The following is a 26,638-nucleotide window of genomic DNA, read 5'->3' as shown; positions in this document are numbered from 1 at the left end:
CTAGAGAGGAAGAAAATAAGTAATTAAAAAGCAGACAAACAAGAGAGCCGGCTGCCTGGTTGAGAAGAAAGCAAAGGCAATTTCGGGGAGGGAGAGCGAGTACGGAGAAGCGAGTCGCTTCAGCCTAGAGCTTCTTTCTCCCAGAGACGCGGGAAGCTCAGAACACCTGTTGGTCCCCAGCCATCTAAGGCGCGAGTAGGGGCAAAGGGGCGGCAAGGGGAATGGGTTTGAGTCCTGAAGGAAGACGATGGCAAACCCTGTCTTCACATCCCATGCCTCCGCCCTCCACCCCGAAGTCTTCACAGAAAAGATTTTCTGTTGAGTGTGTGTAATCGTAAATATCGAATAATACATATGCATCATGTAAATTCACATCTGTGACATATATATTAAAGCCAGGTAGGAGGCTTTCAGCATGCTGGGGGGATCCTGAGTCAACCCTCCTCGATCTACTTTTCCCGAGAATCTACCGCAAAGACACCGACTCGAAAATCCGAAAGCCGGATTCCGGCTCCTTTCTCCCAACTATGCCCAAGTCTACCGCTAGGTTGTTGAGCGGGCTCTCCCGCTCTGCCGGACGTGCAAAGCACGCATGCACTTCTCCCAGATTGTTTTGTCAATCCGGGGACCTGCCTTCTCACTCTCTACTCTCGAACAGCCCCCGATTCCCAAAGATCTATTCCTTCGGTGCAAGGTGAGTGACGGAAATTTGCAACGTTTGGTTCCCCGGCCGGTTGCACCCGGTATACCGGGCAGGGGAGCCTCCCAGGGAGATTCTTATCGTCGGTCTCCTGGAGCGATGGCTATAAACATTCCTAATAAAGGTGTACAGGAAGCTAGACCCCGCCCCCGGAGCTGAAGCCCCTTACACGCCAGAGGCCCAGGAGAACACTTTTTCCTGGATCCGGGGGAAGCGAAAACGAATTTTAACATGAACATATTTGCATACGCCCCTCCCCCTGGCCCCGCCCCTAGGTGGCGCGGGCGGTCCGCCGAACCCCAGCGCCAAGGAGAGGGGTGGGGGAGGGGGCGAGTCCTCCGAGAGCCGGGTTCGGCTCGCGGCGACGTGATTGGTCGGCCGGGACTCCGCCTCCAGCGCATGTCATTAGCATCTCATTAGCTGTCCGCTCGGGCTCCGGAGGAAGCCACCACCGCCAGTCTGAGGCAGGTGCCCGACATGGCGAGTGCTGTGCTGCCGAGCGGACCCCAGTGTGCGGCGGCGGCGGCGGCGGCGGCGGCGGCGGCGCCTCCCGGGCTCCGGCTCCGGCTTCTGCTGTTGCTCCTGTCTGCCGCGGCACTGATCCCCACAGGTAGGTGTGGGCACCGGCCCGTTGGCCCCCTAAATCTCTTAAGGCGCTCCAGTGGCCGTAGCCATGGAGGGGGGAAACGTTTCCATGACAACCTTCCCCCACTTCCTAAATCCAAATCGGAGGGAGTGTGAAGAGAAAACTCAAGGGCTGAGATGGAAAGGGTTGAGGGGATCGGTAAATCCCCTCTTCCTTGCCCAGCTCGATGCGAATTAGAGCCCTTGGGGATGGCTGCACCCACACCTTTTCTCCCCTGCTTGGTGCGGAGTGCAGTGAGAATGAGGGGCCCCGGGGGCTAGAGAATATAGAGGAAGGGGGTGGATCGAAGGCACCCCCACCAAACCTTCCAGACCCTCCCGAACTCGCTTCCATCCCCGTAACTTGTAGGTCTTTCCGCCTCCCAGGGCTGCCCATTCGCCCCCACCTTTCCAGCGGGCCCCCCATTCCCCATCCCCGTAACCTCCCCATGGCTGACTAGCGGCCGCCTCCTGCGCGATTCCTCACTGGTCCACAGGACATCCCGACTCGTCTGGTCTGATCGCTCCCGCTTTCCCCGCGCTTTGCCTTTGCTCCCCTGTCCCCAACCGCTCGCCCCTCGTGTCTCCCTCCAGCAGGATCGCGGCCCCCCCGCCCCCTCTGCCTTGCTGCGGGCTTCCTTGGCCGGGCTCCAGGCAGGGAAAGTTCCCCGGGCCCGGCCCCATGGAGCGGGGGGCGGTTGCTGTCGCCGCCTTTGCGGGCAGAAGCGGGAGTCCGCAACCCGCCTGCCCCACGGCGTCCTCCGCCGCTAGTAGGGACACCGGATTTCCAGCCCGCCTGTCATTTTCGGCAGCTCGGGGGTGGTGGAGGGAGCGTTCGCGGCCTCTGCGGCCAGTCGGGCACCCTGCGGGCCTCCCGGCGCCCTCTGTGTGCGGAGCCGTCTTGGGAATTTGCCCAGGGGAGGCTCTGCACGCCCGGCTCCTTCCCTGAAGACGCCGAGCACTCGGCAAGGAGCACGCTGTGTGGCTGCCCGTGTGCGCGGCGCGTTGGCGCGGTCGGGAAAGAAGAGGGCAGTGTTTGCTTTTGCTAACAAAAGGGAGCCGGAGCTCTTCCCCAGCGGAGAGCCGAGCCGTGCTGCACCCTGCCTCCCCTTCCCGCCACCGCCGCGCTCCGCGGCCGCGCGGCGTCCCCGCGCCCCTGGCCGCCCGCCGCGGGCCGGGAGCGGGAAGCCAGGACTCCCATGCTGAGGGCCGTGGGGGCGGGGAGGTGCTGGAGGGGCTGCAGCAGGGCTCGGCGCCTGCAAAGCCCCTCCTCACAGCTCCGGAGCCGCAGGAACCGCGAGCAACAAGTGGCGGAGGACACCGAGAGCTCAGCCCCCACCTGCGGAACCCCCGACCCGGGCGGGCGCAGCTCTGGGGGCCACGGTGCAGCTCCCGGGGCGCTTCTCCACTTGGGCTGTGCCTTTTGTTTACACGCTAGAGGACACACAGTTACGTAAACACCGCAGGAGACACGCCGTAGGAAATGGGGAGATCTGCGGAGCGCTAGCTCTGGATTTGGGGGGAATGCTGGGGTGCTTGCTCACCCCACTCCCCGGACAGGTCTGAAAGGGAACTCAGCTTGGGAAACCTATCGGGGATCCATTGGGGTGGAAATCTGGCGGCAGCTTCAGTTCCAGAGCTGAGGATTTTTTCGTCCCTGCTTCTGTCTCCGGATGTTGTTTATGTTTTTCCACTGTGAATTCTTAATTTATGAGTTACGAGATAATTAGGTTCAGCCGATGCCGTTGTGGTTACAACTTAATTTCGGCTGATGTCTCTGACTGGATGGGTTCAATAAAATGTTCCTGAACGAGATCCCGCTGCTGCTGCATTGTAAAAAGCGCCAGTGCTGTTTAAACGTGAGCGTGAGTACAGGCTCAGTAACTGGTGCATAATAAAGGCAACAATAGACTTGTATTGGCTGCAAAAAAAAAAAAAAAAAATGCGGCGTGGGGGGAGCTCTGGCCAGGGATATTGCTTTTGGAGTAAAAATGGGAGCCGTGCAATGTCGCTTGGCAGCAGAACAGGATCAGATTATACCTCCTCTGTCCAGCCTGCTCATTGAAGGCTCGGGGTAGTAGCGGCAGTACTATATTTGTAAGTATCTCGCGGTAAGAAGTTGCCTTCCCCAGCGAGGGCTGTATGCTGACTTGGAAAGGAGCGGTCTGGAGCTCAACCGTGCATGTATGTCAAAGCTACAAGAAAATTCTGTTGCCGGTTACCGTGGAAGCAGCTTCTTGCTCTTGTGTACATCCCTGTCTTTACGCTGGTTATCAGATTGTGTTCAGATTAGAAGGTAATTGGGTTTGATTTGTAGTGAGGGGGTGAGACAACTTTCTTTAAATCTTCTTTCTTTGCTTTTAATGTGTATTTTGGTGCTCAGTTTGAGAAGGGGTTTTGGCCTAACCCCAGGTCCTAGACCCAGAGAGTAGATTTCAGGTGGGGACCCAGGGACTTCTCTTCCTTACTCTTCTTACTTTAAGCTTTCTCCGAAGTCTCCAGTTCCTACTCCAGGATTAGAGAAACCTGTTGGCATTGCCTTTGAACTTCATTAGGTTTGTTTCATTCACAGCCTCACTGGGGTAGCCACCCAGGGCTACTGTGCAGTGGGGTCCAGGTTCTCTCTTCCCCTGTAACTGAACCCATCTATCCCCTGGAGAAAATCTCCCGTCCTTCCTGTGGTGTTTGGAAGAAATGGATGTTAATGGAATGCAGCTAAAATGGGGTCATCAAAGCTCAGTCAGTGTAAATCATGACCGTTAGGTTTGGAGTGCTGGCATGCTGTTTTTGACCCTCAGTGAACCCCTGGTTGGTCACCCTCCTTTTCCCTTTTTCAGCTGTAGAAAGGATAGCCAATGGGTGGGGGTGTGTAGTCTGCTGGGGACCCCAGGGGTTGAGTTTTTGCTTGTCGCAGCCTGTTGGGGCTTGTGTACTGGGGAAGGTTAGGGACTTTACAAAAGTGCCGCCCTGCTATTGTCGCCTTTCCCTGCATCAAATCCAGTAGCTGCGGGAGGGACTCACACTTGTCTGTGATAGCTTTGATAAAATATCCCTCATTAATGCCACTTTATATTTACAGTGTGTCACTGGAGACGCACAAGGCTTCATTTAGTGACTTGTGTGACGAGACAAGCTTGCATTATTTGCCTGGGACATTTTGGTGGAACAAGAGACCCATTGAGCAATCTTTTGAAATGAACAAATACGGAAAAAGGGGGGAAGAAAAGAGCAGGCAGTGCTCCGGAACAAAGAGCTTTATTCATATGGATGTTGTACATGCTTTATCCAGTTTTCCCCAATGGCCCTCCTGGGAAAGGGGAGTGGGACAGGGAAGAGCCAAGGCAGGACACTGGCGCTTCCTCTCTGGTTTCCTGACTTCATATTCTTATCCGACTTGGTCCTCGGCTCCCTGGACTCCCTGCCTGCTCTGCTCAGCTCGCTTGGTTCCCTCTAAAACCCCCGAAGGTAATGGTATCCTGGGTCTAAAAGGGAGATTTTGAGATACTTTCTTCCAGCTCTGAATTTAAGCGGAAGAAAGTGGAAGTTACCTGTTGAGATGGATGGTTGTTGGTGGATATATTGGTTGAATGGAAAGAGATATCACTTTTCTATGACATGTGTCAGAAAGTGGTTGATAGTGACTGTCACACGGGTAAGAGGTCTTGCAATTATAGTATTAGCCTTATTATTTACTTTTAAAGAAATGCTTTGAAAACTAAAATCCAAAGTTTTCATGATCATGAAAGGTACTTTTGGAGTTTTCAGTGTCTTTTGACCACACCTGGTACATTTTGGCCTTAAACATGAGTGAGGTTTTTTAAAAAAATTATTCCTTGGCCTATATTGCTAAGTGATTTTCTGGCTTTAAAAACTTTATAATATTGCTGTGAATATAAACGCAATCTCTCGGTTTCTGTGTGTGACATTTTGATGCTTAACTGGCCACTTAGAATTTACATTTTAAAAATGGTTTTGTGTGTGCCTGTGTGTTAACAAAAGGCCCATTTTTATGCAGGGGAATCTCTTAAATTGGGCCAAACGAATCAATGCTATGATTTGAATGGAAATTTACCAGCATATGAAGAAATTTTATGAGAAAGAAATCCAAAGGATTCAAATATTGTATCTCTTTCTTGGGAAGAATAGTACTGACCATCACGCTGGGCATTTTTAACAGAAAATCCAGGACATAAAGGAGAAATCACACAGCGACATCTGTTGCAGTATTGAAAATTTGCTGCTTTGAGTTGTAAGCAATTAGTCCCGTATAAGCACCTAATGATATCAGTTAGCCTGTGTGTGCATGTGTTTGTGTGTACTCACACAAATATATATACAGCCACATGCATATGTGTGTATATATGCACTTATACAGAAGTTCACCCAGTATTCATAGTCAGTCATATTTAAAATTATTTAATAGAAACTTGTAACATTTTAATGCAAGGTTCTTTTTCTTCATATCACCTGTTGAGGAATCAGAGTGTCTTACAGTCATGGAATTTTGAAAGGGAATTAGAAATCATCGGTAAAATCTCATTATTTTGCAGTGTGGGAGCCAAAGCCCAAAGAAGGAAGGATGACTGAACTGAGGCTAAGTTAGCTATGCTTCCTGGACGAGGAGCTGGTCTCCTGATGTCCAGCCTGTGAACTGTCTCTGCCATCTCCCAGCAAGGATGTCCAGTAAGGGATTTGCATCGTGGGTTAGCCAGCATCGTTGGTAGGAAGAGTTTGTATTCTGAAGGCAACAGGAATAATTGTTCTCGGTAATAAACTAATGGATCAGAGGTGTAATCTCTGGGCAGAAAGGGCCAGTTTTTGGTAAGGTTGCCTGTGGTGTTGACAAGTGAATTTGAAACCTGTGGACTTTATCTGGCAGCCACCACGTGAATGTTGTTCACAGCACCTGCGGAGGGGAGAGCTCTGGATTTGTATTGCGGTCCTAAGTCAGATGCGTGAAAACTAGGCTTCACAGAAGCTTCAGCTTTAGACTTTTAAGCTTCTGTTTTGTCATTTCAAGGAGTAATGTTAACAGTTGAACTGGTTCCATGTAACTAAAGAATAAAGGAACGGGCCTTAAGAACAAAAAAGGCATCTTTGATTTTCTTACCGGGTACTTGTCCTTTGCATTAAGCCTGGGACAAAGCTGAGAATTTCTTAGAGACAAAAATTATGTTATTGTTGCAAGATGACCTTTTTTATGTTGATTGTATTTTTTATTTTTTCACTTTATTATGGAAAATTTCAATTATATAAAAAGGAGAAAGAATGCCATATTAATCCTCTGTGCAAATCATATGGTTTGATAATTATTTACTCATGGTCCATCAACGTTCCGTATACCAGAAGGTTCCGTATACCTCCCCGTCCCAGGTAGTTTTTAACAAATCCTGCATATCCTACCAGTTCTTCCATAAATTACTTTAGAATGAATCTCTTTATTACAGCTCTTCCTGTACACCCGAAAGCACAGTATCATTAGCTGAGTGTACATTTTATCCACTGGTAGAATTTTCTCCCTAGTCTTGCTGCACCCAGGAAGGTGGAGTGAAGGCTTGATATAGTGGGTAGGAGCTGAGGCAGGCAGTAGAGAAGCCAGAGCGTGATTACGTGATTACCGCCTGCCCTGAAGAGACCTTTTCATGTGGTTTGGTTTATTTTGAGCAAGGTTTTGTTTGGATCGGATAAGATGAGTTTTATTGTTGTGTAAATATGGTTGTGTAAATATGCAGTAATTGTAGCTAATCCCTCAACTGTGGCAAGCTATGGAAATCACCCTTGGCGAGATTGGCCATTTCTAGACTTTCTCATAATGAATACTTTGCATCGGAAGACTTCTGTAGGAAAGGCTATTTTAGTTCGATGGCTGTGAGATACCCTCATTCGGTATATTTTTCTTTAAATGTCTCCGTGGTATAAACGCCTTGGCGTTTTGTGAATATATGGCTTAAAAGAAGAAAATAACGTTTCTTTGGATTAGCTAAGTGCTAATTTCAGCTTGTTTTCTGTAATTGAAATGATCACAAAATGCCTTCTTTGGTGTGGGAAACCCATCCGGAGCTGTAAGTATTTGGGCTTTGTTTTTGTAGAATGAGGGTATTGGGTGGTAGGAAGAGAAAATGTTAACTGTTTTTATTTCTCAGTGTTTGTCCATTAATTTAAAATGTGAATTACAAATTTCAGCTAGAAATGTTTGAATATTTTGGTGTTAATTTCGGAACTTTTTTGGTTTCTCGGAAAACAGGTTGGTTCCATTTCCCAAGGTTGTTGAAATGTGAGGGTGTGTGTGTGTCTTTTATTTAACTTAATTTTAAAAATTATTTTTTACTGGAGTATTGTTGCTTTATAATGTATTATTTTCTGCTTTACAGCAAAGCGAATCAGCTATACGTATATCTGCTCTTTTTATTTTTTATTTTTGGATTTCCTTCCCATTTATATCACTGCAGAGCATTAAAGTAGAGTTCCCTGTGCTAACTAATGAGTAGATTCTCATTAGTTATCTTACGCAGTGTGTGTGTGTCTTTTAAGAGCTTCTTACTCAAATGTTTTTAACGTAGACTATAAATCTGAAGCATTTGGGTTTTTGGTTTCCAGCCAAACAAGTAATTACACATGAGATGGTTGGGATGGGGGTGCTTGGAGCAGCCTTGGCCAGGTAAAACCCACCTCCTGTACCCCTTTTCTAAGTTGGCCTGGGCACCAGAAAAGCACAAAGGAATGCCTACATTCAGGGTTTGGGGAGCACCACCAAAATCGAATAAAAAGCCTTTGTTTGGAAACCATCAATGAACGAAGGAACCCGCTGGAATGTTTGTAATTACAAGTGGCACCTCGTTGTTTAAATTTCAGAAGCCACAGTTTCTTTTTCAGAGATTTAAATTGCAGGTTCTAGCCAGCAGCTGCTGTTGTGGTTAATGGGCACTTTCTCTTTGAAGATCTTCCAGTGCTGGTTCTCAAAAGCTTTGGAGCAGTTGGCCTTGAACTAGGGTTAGAAGAAAGGGAGATGGAGGTATTTATATACATGCACAGCAAAAGTGACATGTGGCCTTTATTACTACTCAAAAGAGGAACTTGACGGTAAGGTTTCAAGAAAGACGGGCAGGAAGGAAAACTCTATTATGACTGACAGGTGTCTTGAATGGGGTGATTATCTTACGAGAGATGTGGGGTGGGTAAAATTTTTCTTTCAGTAGATGTTTTACTGGAATATAATCATTTGACCCAACATTTTGATCTAGATATTTCAGAAATGTTAAATAGGCTTGAAATGAAAGTGCTCTGATATGTATTTAAATGCTACTCAGTGTTTGAAGTTGATATTCTAGTGACATGGACTTTTAAAAATGCTTAGAGTAAGTAGCTTGCTCTTGGCAGTCTTCCGTGGTAAGGTAGGCAGGCACTCTAAATCCTCTTGAGCCTTCCCTCACTAGATGGCAACATCAAGTTAGAATTAAGTTATGAGGTCCCCCAAGGGGGCAGGGAGGAATCTGCCTAGAAACAAAAGGTCCCCAGGCTCCATCTCTCCTTTTGTCTGTAGCGCATCTCCACTTGGCTAGCAATAATCTAGAAGTTAACATGTCAGAAATGGAACCTTTCATCCTAGGTCTCAACTTTCCTCAGAGTCTCTATTACTGCCAATGAATGACACCATTATCATCCTGGTCTCCAAGGCCCTGAAATTTGGAGTCTTCTTTTTCTCTTCCTTAGCTTTCACCCTTGGACAGAAACAATATGGGATAAAATGGGGCTGATGATTTCTCTACTATATTTTTGGGACGCCTTAACGTCCTCTCCAAACCATGTTTTACTAGCAGAAGCTCTGTGAGTCAGAATTTAAGTCCACCTTCTACAGCTGTGGGGTTCCCTGGTGGGTCAGTGGTTAAGAATCAGCCTGCCAGTACAGGAGACATGGGTCGGGAAGATCCCTGGAGAAGGAAATGGCAATCTACTCCAGTATTCTTGCCTGGGAAATCGCATGGACAGAGGAGCCTGGTGGGCTACAGTCCGCAGGATTGCAAAAGGGTTGTACACGACTTAGCGACTAAACAACAACAACCGCAGCTGTAATTCTTTCCTGGACAGGATCATGACACTGCCCTAGCAGAAAACCTAATCTCACATTCTTGCTCCTTGCACCAGATTCAGAATCCACACTGTTTTGTCTTTAGGTTGTTCCTTCCTCAATTGCTCTTTCACTCCTTCTCTAACTGCCCTCGTTTTTTATTACTTTTCAGCCCAATCCTGATGAGACTGGAAGACTGGTGATTCTCCAGTGAAACCGAGGAAGAAAGTGGTTCCACTGATCAGCCTTCAGCTGGTTGCCTTTGTATAAATCTGCTCTCTGTTCAGTTTTTCTCTTAACTCTTTTGGATTATAATTGTAGGACGGCTGAATCCCCTTGCCCACCTTGAGAATAAATCTGTTTCCTTTGCATCTTCCAGTTTAACTAATACGTGCTTATCTAAAATGTATGCCGACACAGACGTTTCTTTTTCTGCTTTACAGGTGTAGACATGACTATTTCGTTCCAGTAAGCCACAGTGTGTAGATATTAACACGAATATATTAATGAAAAATTTAAACCTTAGAATGCTGAAAGTGTATTATGCCTGTTTGGCAATGCGTGTTGGAATACGGACATTTACTATAGTTTGAAAAGAGCGTAATTGATTTAACAAATTACAAGCTGGCTAAGTTAAGATTTTTGGGCAAAATGTTAAGCCTTGAGTTGAAGACTTTGGAAGAGTCAGAGTCAGGGGGCTTCGTCTGGAACTGCTGACTTGGCCCACATGAGATCAGCCTCTCTGAAGATTCCAAAAGACGCAGCCTTAGAGGAGCAGCAGGTGCTCATGCTTTTGGTGCTGTGTCAGTTATTAAGAAGTTCCTACCCCAGGGAGCCAGAAGGAAGTGCACTAAAACCCAGGTCTTTGCAGCCCCATGGACTATACAGTCCATGGAATTCTCCAGGCCAGAATACTGGAGTGGGTAGCAGTTACTTTCTCCAGGGGATCTTCCCAAGCCAGGGATTGAACCCAGGTCCCCCTCATTACAGGCAAATTGTTTACCAGCTGAGTCACCAGGGAAGCCCAAGAATACTGGAGTGCGTAGCCTACCCCTTCTCCAGGGGATCTTCCCAACTCAGAAATTGAACCGGGGTCTCCTGCATTGCAGGCGGATTCTTTACCAGCTGAGCTACCAGGGAAGCCCAGGTCTTTATTAGCTAACATTAGCGTTGACTCTGGGAGCAGCACTGCCTTTCTAAACACAGGCTTCTCCCTCTGTCAAGGCTGATCGCATTTTAGTTGGTTACATCCAGGTTGAATTGTTATTGGCTTAAGAAAAAAAGTGAAATCTTTCTCAGTCTAACTGCTAAACTTGTTATCTGAAGGATCTTTGCAAAGCTTTTATCTGATACGAATATCTGCCACGGCTCTTCTCTTATTTTTTTTTCCCCTCAGCTGGTATCCTGCCTCTGCAGAGTTCAGTTTTTGCTACTGGAAGGCTTTGTAGCACGAGAATTCAGTGATACGAATGCTTGATTATCATGGAGTATTTGGGGACAGTCTTGGGGGAAAAGGTTGTATGTCAGATGTGGTATGTATTTGGCTGTTTGTTGATTATCAGCCTGGGATAAGCTGAGCCGTGCAGAGGTTACTACACACCATCAGCTTCTGAATAGAAGAGGACCTTGCTTCTTGCAGAAACACTTAAATAACGAAAGCTTCGAAGATAGGGAGGGAAAAAACAAGTTAATTCAGTCCTAAATTACTGCTCAAATGGTTTTATCTCTGAGGTTTGAATAGAGATTAGCTTAAATGACACTGAACTTCACTTTTCCTTGTGCATATCTTGTGCGCATCGTTGTGAAGAGACCTTTCTTTTAGTTTTGTTAGTAATCACATGAATGTTAGTTGCTGTTTGTTTCCTTTTCCTGAAGCAAATCTCTCTATCTCTGGGCCGGGTTGGCAAGAATACCCGGTTTAGGTTACAGAACAGTATAAACCTAGTGCTTTGCTTATGTGCTAAAAACAGCCTATCCTACAGGGTGTTACAAATAAAATAAGATCACAGATACAAGTGTTCTTGACAAGGAAGTATTTTACATATATGGCTTTTATTAGAACAGCCATGGTTTAGTGATGGGCATTATGTTTCTGGCTACTATTACTACTAATCACATTTGTAAATCCCTCACACATTTGAGACTATTGAAAAATTCTGTGCTGAAAGGATTAATTCAGGATGTAGTCAACTGTCTCTAAGGTGAAACTGAAGAATAAGGTGGCAGTAAGATTAAGATCAGAGAAGGCAATGGCACCCCACTCCAGTACTCCTGCCTGGAAAATCCCATGGACAGAGGAGCCTGGAAGGCTGCAGTCCTTGGGGTCGCTGAGGGTTGGACATGACTGAGCGACTTCACTTTCACTTTTCACTTTCATGCATCGGAGCAGGAAATGGCAACCCACTCCAGTGTTCTTGCCTGGAGAATCCCAGGGACGGGGGAGCCTGGTGGGCTGCCGTCTATGGGGTCACACAGAGTCGGACACAACTGAAGTGACTTAGCAGCAGGAGCAGCAAGATTAAGATCCCACCCAGAGTTGAATGGTTTTTGGAAGTAAATAGAATTATCCAGTCACCTTGGAGAAATAGACAGTGATTGTAATCTCAAGTTTTGGGTACTTTTAACACAGATGAGACTTTGTGATTTTACTTACTCCCTGTATTTTATATATTATATTTAAATCAAGAACTTGTATTTCTGTAGCTAAACCATAAGGCACTTGGTAGAAAAATGAGAATTTAAAAATTATTGTGAAATCAAGTTTTTATACCAGGCATTGTCTTTGGTGCAGTCATCGTGGGGTATGCTGACTCCTGACAGATATGGTTGCTTTTTATCCTCAATTTTTATTTTGAAAACTGTCAAAACCACAGGAAAGTAGAAAGTATAAGGAATGGTTGTACACTCCTTGCTTAGTTCATCAACTGTCAACATTTTGCTCATTTGTTTTATCTCTAGCTCTCTAAATAATGTATCCACATATCTTTTTTAGTTTGTTTTTTTCTGAACCATCTGAAAGCAAGTTGCAGGCATAGTAACATGTCATCTTGAATACTTCAGCATGAGATTCCTGAGAATAGGAACATTTTCCTCCTCAACCTCATTACATTCAAGCAATTTAATATTCACCGTTATTATTTGGGCTTCCCTGGTGGCTCAGATGGTAAAGAGTCAGCCTCCCATGCAGGAGACCCAGGTTCATTCCCTAGGTCAGGAAGATTTCCTGGAGAAGGAAATGACAACCCACTCCAGTATTCTGGCCTGGGAGATCCCATGGACAGAGGAGCCTGACGGGCTACAGCTCATGCGGTTACAAAGAGTTGGACACGACTGAGTGACTAAGCGTAGCATAAGCATAGCGTTATTATTTAATGTCTAGTCCATATTCAAACTTCCCCAGTTGTCCCATTAATATTCTTTATCTGTGTTTCTTTGTCCTTCATGGTCTAGACTCCATCAGAGATCACATTGGATATGGTTTTCATGTCTCTTTTTCTTTTAATCTAGAACCATTCCCTGCCTTTCAATTTTTTTTTGTTTTTTGGGTTAAGATTCTTTAAAGGAGTGTGTGTGTGTGTGTGTGTGTGTGTGTGTGTGTGTGTGTGTGTGTGGCGGTGGGGGGATGTCTTCCATGGCATTGACATTTTGTTGAATCCAGATCTGCTGTTTTGTAGAATGTCCCGTGGTTCTATGGATTGTTTTCTTGTTTCCTCATAGTTTGATTCAGACTGCAACCCTAAGCAAAAACATTGCACGGCTGGTGTTGCCACTTTTTAACATCACATCAAAAGGGGCATAATTGCAGTTTGTCCTGATTTTCGTGCTGACAGGTTTGATCCCTTGGCTAACTGTATGTTTAATCACTTGGTGGAAGTGGATTTACAGAATTTTTCACTTCTGTCCCTTTGTCATTAATGAGTAATTTGTGAGATATTTTGAGATGGAAGATTCTGTTCTCAAACAGTTCGTCTAGTGGTGTTAGCAGCATTGATAAACCTTGTCTAAATCAAGTATTGCACCAGTGTTTACAAAATCGTGCTTTTTCTAATTGTCATTCCTCTGCATTGGGTAGAGGCCTTCTTGAGTAAAGAAGAGTTTGCCTTACCCTCACTCTCTCTCTCTCTTTTTAAAAAATCAGAAGAAGTGAAGTGAAGTGAAGTGAAGTCGCTCAGTCGTGTCCGACTCTTTGCGACCCCATGGACTGTAGCCCACCAGGCTCCTCCGTCCATGGGATTCTCCAGGCAAGAATACTGGAGTGGGTTGCCATTTCCTTCTCCAGGGGAATCTTCCCAACCCAGGGATCGAACCCGGGTCTCCCGCATTGCAGGCAGATGCTTTAACCTCTTCGGCCAGAGAGAACACCTTCATTCTGACTCTTGTATCCTTTTGACTTATGTCTATTGATTTTTAAGTTCTTTCTTATTTTAGGTCACAAGAAGATGTCCAAGCTCACCTTACCTTTTCCCTGTTCCGGATCTGGAATCAGCTATTTACCTGAGAAGTCATGGGTCCTTTTAGTGAGTGTGTGAAAAAGTGAAACTGTAGCCAATCAAGCTCCTTTGTCCATGGAGTTCTCCAGGCAAGAATACTGGAGTGGGCAGCTGTTCCCTTCTCCAAGGGGTCTTCGCCATCCAGGGACTGAACCCTAGTCCCTTCATTGCAAGCGAAGTTTTTACTGTCTGAGCCATGAGGGAAGCCCCTCCTTTTAGTGGAGAAATGTATTTAGATACCAGAGAGTTGTTTTCATTGCAGTTGACTTGTTTCAGTGGACAGAACTAGGAGATTACATGTATATTTATTATTATATGAATAAATTTTCGTATCTATCTGAAAACATTTTGAATTTATACTTATTTATTTAAATAATGAGTTCATACTGATGTCTTTAATTCTAGTGTAAGACTAAGATTTTTTCTTCCTTTCTCTCATTCCTTATTTGTATTTTGTCCCCATGGTGTGAACCTTGGTTCCTAGCTGTATCAGTGTCTTAAAATTAATGCAAAAATAGTTTTGGAATTACTCCACAGAGAACAAGGTAAACAACAAAACTACCAAGTGAAGCTGAAGATTTTTGCCATTCTTTTTGCCTTTAAAATAGATTCTTTCCATCTTTGAAGGCTGGCGATCAGAGTACTATGTTCACAAGTTCACAAATTAGTTCCTTCTACGTGTGTGTGCGCACGTGCGCGCGCGTGCATCATGCATGTGTGTGAGATCAATGAGATCTATACTTAGGAGCATTAGTTTCTGTTTCTGTTCAATTTTAGTGTTTTACCTATCCTTTTTGATTTAGTTTTTTATGTTGAGTATATAAGTTATTACCATGGCTTGAAAATCAAAACTGTATAAAGAAGTGTTGCTCCTTCTCCTGTGCTTTCGGGCCCATTCCCACTCATCTTCCTATAGTAGCCAATTTCATCCTTTTCTCATGTATTTTTCTTATTGAAAAAATAAATAGTGCTGTTCTTTGTTTTCATACTTTTTTATGAACCATGTTAACGTCTGCCTGTAGTATCTTCTTATTTGACACACCCTGGTTTCTCTTATTCATTTGATGATTTACTCCCATTTGGGTTTATTTTACTTTGGAAACCATTTGTTTTTCTTTTTTACTGTATTCATATCTTTTCATTTCTTCCTTCTAGGGTATTAGTTCTTTTTGAGTAGTCAGAAGAATTCTGTATCATTTTTTTTCAATGAATTCACCAAATTGCTTGTAAGAAAATAGGGACTGCCCCTTTTTATATAACGCAATATGTGTCTGATGTTTAATAACTGTGTCTGCTTTGCTTCTCAGCAGTCGTCATTTACCCTTCTTATCCAGTAAACTGGCAAATCTGTGCCTCAAATCCCAGTGCCCCAATTCTTCCTACCTCCCCTTTTTTAAAAAGATTGTTAACACAACTCTACTTAAAGTAAGTAAACACTTTACTTACTATGAGGTGTATAACCTGTTGCATCTAAACCTTTAGATCATGATCCAAAGCTGCCCATTGAACATCTCAATCTGATATTCCACAGTTATCTCAAATAATATTAATGACAAAAGACCAACTATTATTTAGTAACTTTATTCATGAAATTTAATCCCTACTGTCACCCTGGAAGTAGTTAATCTCCTCGCTTCATTTTACAGATGAGGAAGCTGAGAGGATAATAATAGGTCTCTTGCCCAAGAGGCACAGATAATAAGGGATAGAACCAGGTCTGTCTTCAAAACCCATCATTTTAAACATTCAACTACATTTTCCTAAAGCTCAAGATGTCTAAAACTGAGCTTAGCATTTTTACTCCCCAAACCTCCTGCTGTCCTATATTTTCTATCCTGATGGAGATTATCACTGTCCACCCAGTGAGCTAAATGAAGCTGAGACATCTTAGAGTACTTCCTCCTTCACTGCCCTTTCCCTCTCTGTTAGTAGCTGAGTCTTATCTCTTGCATTCACTCTTGTCAGTTTTACCACCACTGTCTTAACTACCCATATCCTCATTCCACAGATGAGGAAAGTAGATTTAAATTGATCTGAACAGCCCCTTAGGGGCTCCCAGATGGCTAGTGAGAAAGAATCTACCTGCCGGTGAAGGAGACAACTGGTTCGATCCCTGGGTTGGGAAGATCCCCTAGAGAAGGACATGGCAACCCACTCCAGTATTCTTGCCTGGGAAATCCCATGGGCAGAGGAGCCTGGCAGGCTACAGTCCATAGAGTCGCAAAAAGAATCAGGTATGACTTAGCGGCTAAACGACAACAATCCCTTAATTGGTCTGTTTACCTGCAGTCTGATCCTCTCTAATGCATCCTTTTCACTGCTTCTAGGAAGATCTTTCTAAAACACACATTAAATTGTCACTTTCTTGCATAAAATCCTGAAATGTTTTCTTGACATGTTACAGAGGGCGCCTATGCTCTTCTGCCCGGCCCGCGGCGCCCTTCATCTCTTCTGTCTTCCCCTCAAGCGCACCTCTTGCCAGCTGTGCACACGATGTTCTTCCTTTAGGATTTGCTTTAGGAGCTGCACACTGTGTACTTTACTTAACCAAAGTAAATGTGTCCTAGATACGCCATCCTCTCTCAGGCTTTTTATATGTCACCTCCTCCTCCTCAAGCACCCTTATCCAGACGGCTGATTCCTACATAACTTTCAAGATCAAGCTTCCAATTTCTCAAGGAAACTTATAGGACCTCTCAGGTGGGTTAGGTGCTTTTTCTTTGTGGCCCTCTTCTCTACTTCCTTAAGGGCTTTCCCAGTCTTACCTTCTTTCTTCCTGTCAAACATTCCTTTCCAAATCGCCCCAGGTTCCATCTCTGTACCAGTGTGTTTCATGCTTGTCCAACTTGTTTTTACCACCACGCCCCTCCCTGTGGTCTTCCAGGTCTCCAGGTTTCAATCCTGTGTATACATAAGACCCAAGTGCAAGTGCTGCTTTTTCAAATCTTAATGTGCTTTCCAGCCTAAAAGTAATATTTTCATTCAACTTCTGTTACAATTTCTCTAGCCATCTCATGATATTAAACACCTCTTACATTATTATGCTTCCTAGGTCGTGCTAGTGGTAAAGAACCCGCCTGTCAATGCAGGAGACTTAAGAGATGCGAGTTCCGTCCCTGGATTGGGAAGATCCCCTGGAGGAGGGTGTGGCAACCCGCTCCAGTATTCTTGCCTGGAGAATCCCATGGACAGAGGAGCCTGGTGGGCTGCTGTCCAGTGGTTTGCAAAGAATTGGACGGTACTGAAGTGACTTAGCACACACGCATATTATTATATGTTGACATGTGTCCATAGATGTGTGTTTCCTAGCCTTTCTATAGGAGGGACTATTTCTTATTCATAACAGCATAGAGTGAGTGCCCTAGGCAGAGTATGTGCTCAATAAACATTTGCTAAAGCTATGAATAAATAGAGCTTCCCTAATGGCTCAAGATGGTAAAGAATCTGCCTGCCATGCTGGAGACCTGGGTTCGATCCCTGGGTCGGGAAGATCCCCTGGAGAAGTGAAAGGCAACCTAATCCAGTATTCTTGCCTGGGAAATCTCACGGACAGAGGAGCCTGGCAGGCTATATAGTCCATGGGGTCACAAAGAGTCGGACACGACTGAACAAGTAACACTGAAGGCTATGAATGAATTGGAAATTAGGTATCCATTAGCCATGAAATCATATCTAGCCCTGCAGTATAAATGTGAACAAAGAATGTGGTGGTGGTAATTCAGTCTTGAAGACCAATGTAAAGATGCGTCACTTCAAAGGTGGTTTATTTACCCGCTGGTTTCTGTTGCTGTTGTTCAGTTGCTTAGTCTTGTCAGAGTCTTTGCAATGCCATAGATTGCAGCATGCCAGGCTTCCCTGTGGCTTCACTATCTCCCGGAGTTTGTAGTTTTCCTGTTATACAATCTGATTTCCAATATGTATGTAGCCTATCTTTTCTCATTTGTCATGAATACGGGTAGTTGGGGTTTAGAATTCGCACTAGGCCTTTGTGTATGAATTTAATCTAGTGTATTTCTAATGATCAGTTTTTGGAACACTAATTCTTGGTAGAAGTTGGTCTTTCATAATGGATGAAGGGCTGTCACAGTCTGATGTTTTCATAGCCTGAAGGACTGACTCCTGGTGTGTTTGTTCACCCTTGGTTGTTGGGTGGTCATTGGAGACAATTAGATACCCGCTCAAGTAAGAGAGACTCTTTCCATTTGCTTAATCACTGTATAGTCCTGGCGTGGCTGGACTTCGTGTCATTGCTAAACCAGGAAACTTCTCTCTGAGGCCATCTACCTACCCCTCTGCCCCTCAGTTTTCATGAGAGTCTTGTCTTAAAACAGGCACGTTCTCAGGAGAGGCATGGTGCACACAGAGAAATTTAAACCTCAGGGTAACAGTTTTCCTTGTACCATAATAAAGATATATGTGGAGTCAGTGACTTCAGGATCAAAAGATGGATCACAGTCATTGGATCAAACATGAGAAATGGCTTGTTGTTGTGTTTTTAAAAAAATGAGATGGGTAAGGCAGTCTGTTTTGTGGCCATGTTTCCATTATTTGTGTTACTGTATAGTTGGTGCTAAATAAGACTATGGCAAAATCAAACTTATAATAAAGTTAATTGCCTTCAACTGCTCTAGTTTTAGACAGAAAGAAGATTTCCTGTTCTTCCATGGAAGATGGGAGAGATTTCACATACAGGCAGAGAGGGAGAGAGTTTCCTAACATAACCTTTTAATTTAGGAGAAGTTTGGAGTTTGTTCTTTACTGTGAATATAGAGGTGGAACCCACTCTAACAGAGTTTATTGCTGTAATATTTTTTAAATGCATTTGTGACACTGATATATCTGTGACCTTGTCGAGGCGTTTTTGAAGGGGAGGGGGTGGCTAGCCTTTTTCTCACTGTCATAAGTGATGTCTGCTCAATAACTCTAACTTCCTGACAGTATTGGGAGGGGAGGAGGACCTATCGTAACTTGTTTTTATGGCCTATTTCTAAAGTGTTTCCTTCATATTCACATCCATCCATTTAGACTTGTCTTCTCCCTGCCTAAGGCTTGCATCGAGCCTCGTCTGTGTTTGGTGCTTTAAATGCTTTGAATTATGGAGAATCGTAGCATTTTATTGATGCTTCCCTTGTAGCTGTCTAGCTCTGTATTGTCTTAGGTTACACAGCTTGCGTTTCTTAGGCATTGTGCATGGATTATTGCAATTAGTTGAGGTTTTGAGTGGAATGACATATCTTCCTTGATTTTGTGCCATTTGCCATTTTTCCTTTCGTAGTAGACATTTTTTCAAGGATTGCCTTCTTAAGAAATCCTTCAAGGTAGAGGCATTAAACCCTTCCTTTTCACTATAAATCTTGGTAAATATATCTTTATCACTGTGACCTACTGTCAAGTTAATAATGATGTGATAGCGGTGTTCACAAAAAATTGTATCTTTGAAATACACATTTTGTCAGTGTGTTAATATATAGTCTATGATTGGTATTACCCAAGAAAAAGCAAAGATTAGTAAATCAGTTTCTTCTAGCTAATGAATGTTTCAAGCATCCTATTTAAAAACAATTACTTCTAGGTCCTGTTCGCAGGATTGCTTTTTTCGTTTTTTCTGGTCATTTGCATGAAAACCAGTTGATGATTCTTTAAATAACCACCACCTTCAGTCTTCTTTTCCTCTTGAAATGTTATTCCTCCAGGATTGTATTCCATTCATGCAATAGCATGAATATGGTCTGGAAAGTTAGAATTTTAGGCTAACATAGTAACAGAACTTTTCTTCACTTTATTTTTTTAAAACCAAAAATGATGTCTCATTTTCATATTAATTCAGCCATGATTATATCCCTTTATCCCTGTTTCATAAGGTGAGTGCTACAGTTATGCTTTAATAGAATATTTTTCAAGGTCTTAATATTTTTTTTAAGTGAGGTCATCACCTTGAAGATTTTGACCTGAACTTTTCATGAACTAAAGGAGCAAGAAAAGGATAGACTAAAAAAAAAAAAAAGAGATGAATATATAATCTACTTATAATGGAATGACTGATGAGAGTTAAATTCATTTTATAACATTTATCTGGTGCTAGTTCACAGAGCACTCTACCGTTTCAGTAAGAGAAGCCCCACATTTATATGTTGGATCTCTATAGGAGTCCCTTTGAGAAAGTGCTTTACTCTTTTAAAAAAGGTATGAAAACTTCAAGATCTAAACAGAATGAGTCCTTCAGATTCAAAACAACAAGGCTGGAGAGAATGACACCCCAGATCCTGAGATTACAAGCAAGCCATAGCCAGAAACAAGGACTGCTCATCCACCTCCTCTTTCCTTTCCTCATATTCTCTTTGGGGGCCCCTGAAGGTATGACTGTGGCCGCAGGAGAAGACCGGATAAGGAGCTGAGATTGCAGGTCACTCATCTCTGTCTTAACTTCAGAGGGCTATAAGGAAGGCCGCTAACATGGAGTTGGGGTGTTTTTGGCTTTTCATTTAAATAAAGTCTTGAAAGCACAGGGAGGACTTTCACCCAGAAAGAGGTAAGGAGAGTATATTCCAGGTTGAAGGAGAACCATGTGAATATAGGCTTACAGTTAGGAGAGCTAAATTGGCATGTGAGAGGTGGAGTTAGCAAAAAATAGCTGGGGGCCAGATTATGGAAAAACTTTGAATGCCAAATTTAGATTTAATTCTGGAGGTCACTGGGAACTATTGAAGGGATTTTGAACAGGGAAGTAATGTCAGATTGGTGCTTTAGGACTATGAATCTGGCAATGGTTTGTGATTAGATTAGAAATGAGAGATTGGTTAGGGGTATAATAGTTCAAGTATGACTTTATGAAAACTTGCATTAGGGCACTGGAGGAAAAATGGAGGTGGAATTGACTGGAGAATGGGAATTGAGGGGAAATGAAGACGAAATGAAGAGGCATGTTTTGATTTTGAACTTGAGTTGCTTAGAAGAATGACTCTTCCAATGAACAGAAATGAGTCTTATGGCAGGTTTTGTGGGGAAGACAATGAACTTGGTTGTGGACATGTTAAACCTGAGCTACCATTAGAACATAGTAGAAATTCTAGAAAGCCATTTCAAATATGGTACTTGAGTTTAGGAGGGAAGTTGAGAGTGGAGCGAAGAGATAACAGATTGGAAAGTCTTTGAGTCCGTAGCTGATTTCTATATGATGCACTCATTCAGTTATTTCTTTGATACACGTGTACCGAAATGCCTGATATGTGCCTTTGTGTTAGGGGCTGGAGAGGAATGTATGCGTGATCCTGAAGAGGATCACGGCAGTGGAACCTTGAGGAGGACCTGTTTTTAGGCGACAGGAGGAGGATAAGAAACTGTAATGAGCTAGTCAGGTTAATGCTGTGAAAGGAGAAGGGAGTTGTAGGCAGGGCTGATGAAAGTTTGTTAACGAAGTTGCTGAAGAGACTTGAAGGTGGCAGGATCTTCTTGGAAGTGAATGAACTCTGGGGAGGGGGTATATAAGAAGGAGAGTAGCTGAGATGTGGGAACACTGATTCCTGATCCAGATTTTTGGACTGGAGCGCACTCCAGTGAGTGCGGGGCTCGCTGTAGTGCAGCAGTCCACCATTCTGCCTTTACCACGGTATGGGGGGCTGTGAGAGCCTGCTCAGTCTGTCCATAGAACTTGAAGGACTTAATTATGATTCCGGAGGTTGTGGTGTTGAATAAAAAGCACATTAATGAACCTCATGGTTGTCGTTGTATTTCACGTAATGAATGACAACTTTGGCAGGTTTAGGCAAGGAGGCAGAACAGACGGAAGCTGTTTTTCTGGTAGTGTGCTTCTTTAACAACCACCACCAGAGAACAAAAACAAATCCTAGTGTAGCGCAGGGAGCACTTTCAGGATGGCAGGAAGAATCTAGGTCAGCTTAACGACAACTCCCATTCTTTAGGGAGATGAATGTTTGCTACCCTGGCTTTCAGCATGCTGCGTAAAGTCCAGAAAGACTGGACATGGTTCCTTAGCGCTTATTAGTCAGTAGGGGGTCACGAATTAAACTGATGTGTGGAAGCATTTTGATTTACAGTTGACTAGTGAGTGTGTAGCTCAGGCCTGATATGGCAGGCTGCTGAGTTGTCCTCTGCATTTCATTAACTCTTCCATGTAAAAGATAAATCCTTGTGGAATTTTTGCATATTACCTTTTAGGGCATGATAGGTCTCCTTCTATAGGAAGAAGGATCAGAAAGGAACTCTGATCTAGCAACTTTAGCTTCTTTTTTCCAGCCATGTGTCTCCAGCGCTTTTCAGTAGAACTTTCTATGATGATGGAAGGATTCTTTAATCTGTGCTGCCCAGTGGCGTAGCCACTAGCCATCTGTGACCATTGAGCACTTGAAATGTCATTCCTGTAACTGAGGAGCTGCATTTTTATAATTCTTTTTAATTTTAAGTAATTTACATTTAAATAGCCCCATATGGCTAGTGGCTCCCATATTGGACAGCATAGCTCTAGACTAAAAAGTAAGAAGCCAAATTCTCATGCTTACTGTTACTGTACAGAGGTTGGGTGAAGGTATTAACATTCACGCCAAATTCAGTAGATTCATATTGAATCATGGATTCAGCTGCTGTGGGTCTCCAAACTGTGCATTTCCTCTACTCTTCTCTTGCTTTTCAAACCTAAAAGCTTCTGGAATATCTCAATTTTCCTTTCTTCATCTGAAGAATTATCCCTTTTGGCCTTAGAGGGGTATAGCTTATCTAGTTCCCAGATTAATAGCTCTAGCTTTTTGTCCTTAGAAAGAGAAATCTTGAAGGTTACTGTTACACGACTGTACTGCCATATGCCAATTCACATTGTTATCTTTTTTTCTTTTTTTTGGATGATGCCAAAAGTGAGTGAAATGTGAAAAAAACATTATTCATTTTAAATAGTTTTGACTGCCAGGTTAATGCGGCTCTTAAGCAGAGCTTCGTGAGATCTGGCCATAGTAACTGCTTTTAACTTGATTTAAAGTTCTTAAACATTCTGAATTGCTTCACCTAATCTTTTTATACTGAACGTACAATTTTCAGGCTCTTTTTTATTTTCAAATCCATAACTGACAGCTGCTCAACACCTCATTCAAATAGTTTTAAGAGTTTTAGAGAAAAGTTGCGACAGCCTGGATTTACTGACATCAGTTGAATTGAGATATTGTGGATTTAAAGCTGATAGAGAGGGAGAAAGAAAAATATGAAATAATTATTGCATGTTCACTGCTTGCCCAATGACAGTGATTTGAAGCCTAATAACGAACCAAACTGAGAGATTAGCAGAAGGACATTGGAGTTAACTTTCAAAACTTAACATTAAAAATGAATATTCCATTTGGAAACAGAATTTTCATGTGTGGTCCCATTCATTTTATGACATTTTAAAGAATACTGATGCACAGAAATGCATAGATAACAAAAACTCACCACATATTTTTTCTTGAGATATAGTCTACAGATTCTGAGACTATAAACTCCTGAAAGGAGTGAACTCTTTAGGAGAATCTGTGATGTCTAGTGCACAGCTATATTTCTCAACTGAAATCAACCATTTTATAGGAGAAACAGAATCATAAGTTTCCCACCTTTACTTCTCATGACAAATGGAACCTACTCCACGACTCAACTCAAGAAGGCTGTGTGCTATAGTGAGTATAGAGAAGCTTCAGGGTGTGATGTTTGTCTAAGAGTTAAAATTAATGTGACTTTAAATTTTGTCCTCAGCCTTTTAAGTAAATACTGCGTGCATATCTCTGTGGAGTGTGGGTGTGGGTGCGGGTGTGTGTATCCCCTACTATGTGCTGGACTCTGATATAACTACTAGATTTACAAGGATGAATTATACAGGGTTTCTTTCCTTCAGAGACTTACATTTCAGATTCTTGTGCAGGAGATGGTAAAACTAAGAATACTGTGTGCTTAGAACTGTAACAGACATAGTTTGGGAGTACTGCATAAGTATGAAAGAGGAATTCTTGAACTCAGTTTGGAGACTGAGAGTCAGGAAAGAGTTTGAGAGGTTCTTGAGTTGGATCTTGAAGGAACAGTAAGAGAGAGCCATGTGGGTGGTATTAGGGATTTTTCCAGGTAGAGAGATGACATGTAGACAGATGTGGTGGCATCAAAGATACAGAGTGTTCTGGGAACTGCAGATAGTTTGGCGTGGTCGGGGGAAAAAGCCTTCGAGGGTACAGCAAAAAGTGAAGCTGGAGAAGGCACATGGGAATCAGATCCTGAAGGGTCACCTTGGTGATAATGAGGAGTCGAGGCTTTATCCCAGGGAGGGTATCAGTGGGGGTGCAGAGAATCTGATTGGCTATGCATGGAATGGATTGGGGATTAGAAACCAGAGGTAGGAGAGCAGTTAGGAAAGAGCTGGGTGGGGAGGGGGGTGCGGAACAGCTGGGATTATGAGGGCTTAACTAAGGTGTCTGCTGGTAGTTTGGGAGGAACTGGTTTCAGGAAGAGCATATTTTGAAGAGTATTTTGAAGAGCATAGAATTTCACGACTGAACGAGGAGCGAGAAGAGGGGGAGTCTAGACGAATGATCAAGTGCTGGCATGGTCACTTAGATGAGTGATAGATAACACTACCCAAGATAGGAAGTTTAGAAGGTGGACAGGGTTGGGAGTTGAAGACGCTGTGCTTAGCTTTGGAGGCAGCTGTCGCATGTCCAGGTGGAGACATCTCCTGTACTTGTTTGGAGCCGTGGCTGTGATGAGCTCTCCTAAGATTGGATAAGGAGAGAAGAGGCCAGAACCTGAGGGAACGTCAACAGTTAAAGGTAGACAGAAGATGATGTACCAGGGGCAGGATGGAAGAAGGAGCTGTCAAGTTTTGAGGAAAATCAGCTAAGACTCTTGGGATCCAAGAGGGAAAGGAGTTCTAAGAAAGAAAGAAAGGAGCATTCTCAAATGCTACAGGGGGATCAGATTGCACAAAGGAGGCTGTTCATGGACACAGCACATAAGTATGTTCAGGGAAGCTCGGGCTAACAATTTCAGCGCTGAGTGTGGAAACCAGTAGTAGTAGGTGAGGCAAATGGGGAGTGCGGAATAGGAGAGTAGATATGTGTTTCAAGAGTGCAGCTGGTGAGACTAGGGCAAGAGAGGAGGAAGGGGAAATAAGATGTAGGGTTGAGGGAAATTTCAGTATATGTGTGCATATATATATATATATATATATATATTTTTTTTTTTTTTTTTTTAAATTGGGAAGACTTGAGAAGGTTTATATAAAAACCAGAGGGATAGAAAGATGAAGTGGTAGTGATCACTGAAGGAAGGAGGGCCATGATGAAGGCCAGGATGGGATGTGGGCGGTGGGGGGGTGGGGGTTGATTTGGAGAGGAGAGGGAGAGAAAGCATTTGTCTTGGGATGGAGGTAATGAGAAAGCCTTGAGAAGAAGTACGGGTATAGGCTGGATTGCATGTGGAGGGGCTGAGGACCCAAGAGATGGAGGCTGTTCTCTTTGGGAAAGTTGGAGTCCATGTTGTGTAAACCTGCTGACGCTGGATGTGATACCGACCAGGGTTCTTGGCCTTCCCCCAAACAATAGAAATCGGGCTAGAGGCCGGACAAGAAATTCAGGCAAGGCTTTACTGGGGCTCCTGAGGCTGCAGGAGGGAGCAAAAACAACTGACAGGTTCCCTTTCTTGCTCCTCAAAGTGGGGTGAGCTGGCTCCTAATATGCGGTGAGGTTTAGGGTAGGTCCAGCGGTTAGGCCAAAGGGGCCCACTCGTTTGGTGATGTGGAGTGCAGCTGGCATGTAGTATCCTGTTTTTGCTCCAGTTCTTCAGAAGGGGTGGTTGTGTTTTTGGCCTTTTTGTATCTCGTTGCCCAGAATTTGCCCCAACTGCGCAGGTGTGCAGTTATTTTTAGACCCTTATAGTTTCATTGTATTCTGTTGGTCAAGGAGATGTTTGTCCAGATGCAACCACAGCAGCAAAGGGTTCCAGGTCCTAGGTCCCAGTGTGTCTCAGATGGAGCTGGAGGGAGACATGGAAAGGTTTGAAAGTCCCTCCCAGGGTGAGGTGGGGGCTGCTCAGAAGATTATGGAGAACACCCAGCTGTGGGTGGCAACCTCACATTGCACTGACCTGGCCACAGTCCCCCTGGCCTGTCGGGGGCAGTAGACTGAACCCTCCTCTTTCCCAGATGGACGCTTTGCTCCCGAGGAGTCCTTGATCTTTCTTCTCTTTTAGAGGGGTAGCGGATCATTATATCATGATCATTTAGAGCCAAAGGGACTTCAGAGGGCATACAGACTAGCCTTCCCATCTTATAAATCAGGAAACTAAGGCTCAGAAAAATGAAGTGATTTGCTCAAGTCCAAGGCCAGGACTGAGCCCCAGGCTCTGACCTGCAGCATGGGGCTCTTTTCTGTATCCTTGCTGCCTCCTTGATAAGGATTATGAATAAATTCCATGCATTGTAAATGCCCTTAATATCCTATTATGGGGGCTTCCTTGGTAGCTCCGTTGGTAAAGAATCCAATGCAGGAGCCCCTAGTTTGATTCCTGGATCGGGAAGATCCTCTGGAGAAGGGATAGGTTACCCACTTGAGTGTTCTTGGGCTTCCCTGGTGGCTCAGTTGGTAAAGAATCCGCCTGCAATACGGGAGACCTGGGTTCGATCCTTGTAGGAAAGACCCCTTGGAGGAGGGCGCGGCAACCCACTCACTCCAGTATTCTTGCCTGGAGAATCCCATGGACCAGAGGAGTCTGGTGGGCTGCAGTCCATGGGGTTGCAAA

General features: G+C 44.0%; 1 protein-coding gene across 5 annotated transcripts in view; it reads left to right on the top strand.

Moving 5' to 3' along the window:
- The first annotated feature begins 1,177 nt into the window (after positions 1-1,177).
- CADM1 (cell adhesion molecule 1) overlaps positions 1,178-26,638 on the top strand; it is a 354,634-nt gene continuing 329,173 nt past the window's right edge. For all 5 annotated transcript variants that reach the window (XM_068989352.1, XM_068989351.1, XM_068989350.1 and 2 more), the window contains exon 1: positions 1,178-1,310. In XM_068989352.1, coding sequence (XP_068845453.1) covers positions 1,178-1,310 — 133 coding nt within the window. The remainder of the gene's footprint in view (positions 1,311-26,638) is intronic.

Source organism: Capricornis sumatraensis, chromosome 16, assembly GCF_032405125.1.
Source record: "Capricornis sumatraensis isolate serow.1 chromosome 16, serow.2, whole genome shotgun sequence".
In the NCBI taxonomy this organism is placed as follows: domain Eukaryota; kingdom Metazoa; phylum Chordata; class Mammalia; order Artiodactyla; family Bovidae; genus Capricornis; species Capricornis sumatraensis.
Note: the sequence above shows the minus strand (reverse complement) of the source record. Positions and strands in the feature narration are given on the sequence as shown.